The sequence below is a fragment of the Vespa mandarinia genome, chromosome 7 (genome assembly GCF_050613455.1).
Source record: "Vespa mandarinia isolate Hongniang chromosome 7, ASM5061345v1, whole genome shotgun sequence".
NCBI classification, from domain to species: Eukaryota; Metazoa; Arthropoda; class Insecta; order Hymenoptera; family Vespidae; genus Vespa; species Vespa mandarinia.
In genome coordinates, this window is record NC_140816.1 from 4,538,608 (window position 1) to 4,542,500 (window position 3,893).

At 35.6% G+C, this 3,893-nt stretch overlaps 1 protein-coding gene across 1 annotated transcript in view; it reads left to right on the forward strand.

Annotated features, from left to right (window-relative positions):
- Positions 1-3,893, forward strand: part of dnt (tyrosine-protein kinase Dnt) — a 29,342-nt gene continuing 25,449 nt past the window's right edge. The window contains exon 1 of the mRNA XM_035863378.2: positions 1-758. Within this exon, the coding sequence (XP_035719271.1) occupies positions 653-758 (106 nt within the window). The 5' untranslated portion in view covers positions 1-652. The remainder of the gene's footprint in view (positions 759-3,893) is intronic.

The following is a 3,893-nucleotide window of genomic DNA, read 5'->3' on the forward strand; positions in this document are numbered from 1 at the left end:
AGCGACGAGCCCAGCCGAGCCATGGCGGCCGTGTCGCACACAATCGCTCGTGGCTTTCACGAGGCGAACACGGTCGCTCCGTACGACAAAGAATAAAGATAATTTTTGTTCATCGTGTTCCACGTTCCCGTCGTTCTCGTCGCGCATTTTATCAACGAAGAGAACATCTCTTTCTCTTTCGTAAAGGACGAAATTAGAACGTAGAAAGTGTCGTGGTGTAAAACGACCTGTCAAAGAGCGCGCTCCTTTTCGTGATTCTTTCTCTCTCCCTCGAAAGATAAAGAGAGAGAGAGAGAGAGTAAGAGAGAGAGAAAAAGAGAGAGCGAGAGAGAGAGAGCGAGAGAGAGAGAGAGCGAGTCACACAACACACATATACACACACACACAAACGATACTTTGTCGCGTCGTGTCAGGCGTCGCGCGTGCACGACTTGGCAGCGCGACGCCTCAGTTTTTACCAGAAGAAATGATCTCTTTGAGAAAATTCTTCTAAAGGGCTCAAAAACAAGAAGAAAAGAAGAACGAGAGAGAGAGAGAGAGAGAGAGAAAAGAAAGAAAAAAAAAATTAAAAGAAAGAAACTCTTCACTATCTCTCTCCCGGGGCTACACACGTGTCATCGTTGTTCCAACGTTTTTGACGGGCGCAGACGCGATGTCGCTGCTCGAACTGACGTCGATTCTTTTCCTCGTGCTTGCCTCACCTGCCTCGGGATACTTCAATCTTTTTCTCAGTCAGGCAGAAGTACGCAAATTAATGGGTAAGTTCATTCATGATAAAAACACTTCGAACAATAAAAACTTTACTATTGTATTTAATTTAACAATGAACATTGTTACTATTTAACGTATCAACTCGCGTCATTAAATAGATTGTAATCTATTATCAGTCATGAATCATTTTTTGAATATCCTAACTTTCCCGCGATTGGTTCGTTTGAACGTTCTTCTCCTATTAAAGGTATCACGATTGGTCCAGATTATTTTCGAAAATCATCAGCAACGTATCAGCATCAGCGATCGATATATATATATATATATATATATCGTAGTTTGGCGGGTATTTTGAATCATGTATAATATTGTAGATATTTAATATTCAATGTTTTACGTGTGATCTTGGAATTAAAATTTGATATCTCGTAAAATGTAATAACTTGCATTTTTATAATATCTGCAAATATTTGTATCGAAATATTTGATTGATTATGCGAGAATCATTTTTATTAAAAGATTAATTATTAAATGTGGATACTCGTCATCGTTTCTGTACCTGCTTATTTGGTATAGCAATTAAGCTCCTGTACGATCGACGATAAGGATCGTCGTATATGTTTTTCATTCGTACATGTTCAAGGTTCGTACGAACTAATGAATAATTATTATCGCGTTACGCCGCTTGTCCTATAAAGCCTTCATTATCCTTAGGGCATAATCGTGGGTTCATGCACAAGGTATGTAGATACATACACGTATGTAAAACATACGTGAAATCCTTCGTATCGACTTAAGTACGAAGTAAGTGGCGAACCGTGAAATCGTTTTAATATACATACAACTAGCACCCTTGTATCATAGAATATAGTATTTAAATGACAAAATTAGAACAAAATTGAAATTTTTGTAGGAAATATATATATCTAAGCTTTTCTCAATTAATAGATGAATACCGTTGGAATTGGGTCGTACTGACCGTTTTACTCGGTCATACGAGAGAACCAGAAACCGTTCGCCGTCGAACTGTGAAAACGTTTTCCTTCGTGCAATATTTTACGAACGATTAAATCCACGCCGCGGAATCGTAGGGGATTTTCTTTGATGTCTTTAACGACAATGTTGATCGATCCTTTTTAAAAACAAATATATTTATTGATCGAAATTGATTTCATCACCTTGCGATAAAATACAATTATCAATAAATGAATTAACAGATTGAAATATATTCTCGTAAAGAGCATTTACGAGCATTAGAAGAATGATAGAAAAGGAAGAAGAAGAAGAAGAAAAAGATAGATGAAAAAAATGTATCTTGAATCCTCCTATTTTCGATCGGATCAAAATCTTACCGCGTTCTTTAAAAATCATCGCTCGACCGGTTGCACGCGAATCGGTGTACCGGAAGCGGAGCAATCCGTGCAGCCCACTCGACGGCGCGAACTTTCCAATATTTCCTCGATAACTTCCACGGCGGCGGATAATTTGTTTTCGGCTCGTTGAGCCGCGAAAAGCACTCGGCTCGTTGCCCCTCGTTCGAATCGGCAACGGCTCGTTCGTTCGTGCATTCTGGCGACACCTGAACCCACGCCTCAGATCGACGATTCTCTCGCTTTCGAAAGAGAGAGAGAGAGAGAGCATCACATATTCTCGTCTGTAAATACTTATTGTTTCGTACCTTTTCTTTTTCTATCTTTTCCACGTGACACAGATTGTAGTTTCATCTTGACGAAGTTGGCCTTTCATTTTTGAAATGTTAAAAATTGAAAGAGAATTGTCAATTTTATCTAACTCTAAAATTCTTTATAACCAGCGATAATAGTTTCAATTTATTGATAAAAGACGAAAAGTGAATTTCGTCGAATGGATCGATTAATTCAATGAATTCTATTATTGACAAACAAATTGATTTTTCTTTTTAAAGTTCCACAGTTATATATATATATATATATTATATAAGTATACGTATACCTTTTATACTTTTTACCGGATGTGAAGATTATCTTGAACGTGACACCTGGTAAAAGAACCCATCTGAACAGAAGGATTAACCTTTTAGGATAAAATTGAAGTATAGAAAAGAATTCTATACTTTTCATTTATAAAAGCGTACCATCAATTTATGTTTAACTTGACACGAAAACGATTAAAGTCAAAATGTTTCGATGTGTATCGTAATATGTGACTTTTCGACTTTCTCTAACTATTTACATTGAAAGGTCGTTCGAAAGGTGTTTTGTTTAATCGTATTCCCTTTGTACTACAGGTAGAGCAGTTTCTTCGTTGCTGTGTCATTAAATGGACGTGGGTATAATACGTTGGATCAGCTCAATAAAATATTCTAACGAGGTTCTTGTTGAACGTCAACGTTTTAGGGATGAGAAGATGAAGGGACTTCGACTATAGTTTGTTTAGACACCGAATAATCGACAGTCACTCTTCCTCTTCTTTTTCTTTTTCTTCGTCTTGTTATTTCTTTTTGGGTCTTCCTTTGGACTCCCTATTCTTCATTTTGCCTTTTCATATTTGAGGGTTCATAGATTTGGTTAGAAAAATGTAGCCTGTTTTATTCGACGGTTAACTTGGATGTATATTTATATATCTATGTGTATTCTACATGTATTCTATATGTATATATCTAAAAAGAAGAAAAAAAAAAAAAAAAGAAAAAAAGAGAAAAAACATTTAATTCTTCACGCATCAGTATATGCATTTTCAAAGTGCGTGTTTACAGGAAGAATTAGGGTTTCTAATTTCGACTAACATTGACTAGGGTTTCCTGTGATAGGCTTGGGATATCGAGTCACGATTCGTCGAGAAATCGATTTTGATCTTAGTCGTTCCACATGGTTACTTCGTACACGATCGAATCCTACAGAAAGGTGCTTCGGTACAATCTGATCTGATATTAATGGTTCCCTTTTCCTTTTTTTTTTTCATGTATATATATATATATATATATATATATATATATATATATATTTCTTTTTATAATATTTCAGAATCATCGGGTTGGAAAATGTGTCCTTTAAAACGATGAAAGCTTTTTATCGGTTTAAATTTACATACATATCTATATATCCATATTTATTATATGCCTATATATGTAGAAAGTAATTGCGCTTGAGAATATCATTTTTTCTTTATTTTTTTTTTTTTTTTTTTTTTTTTTTACAATTATT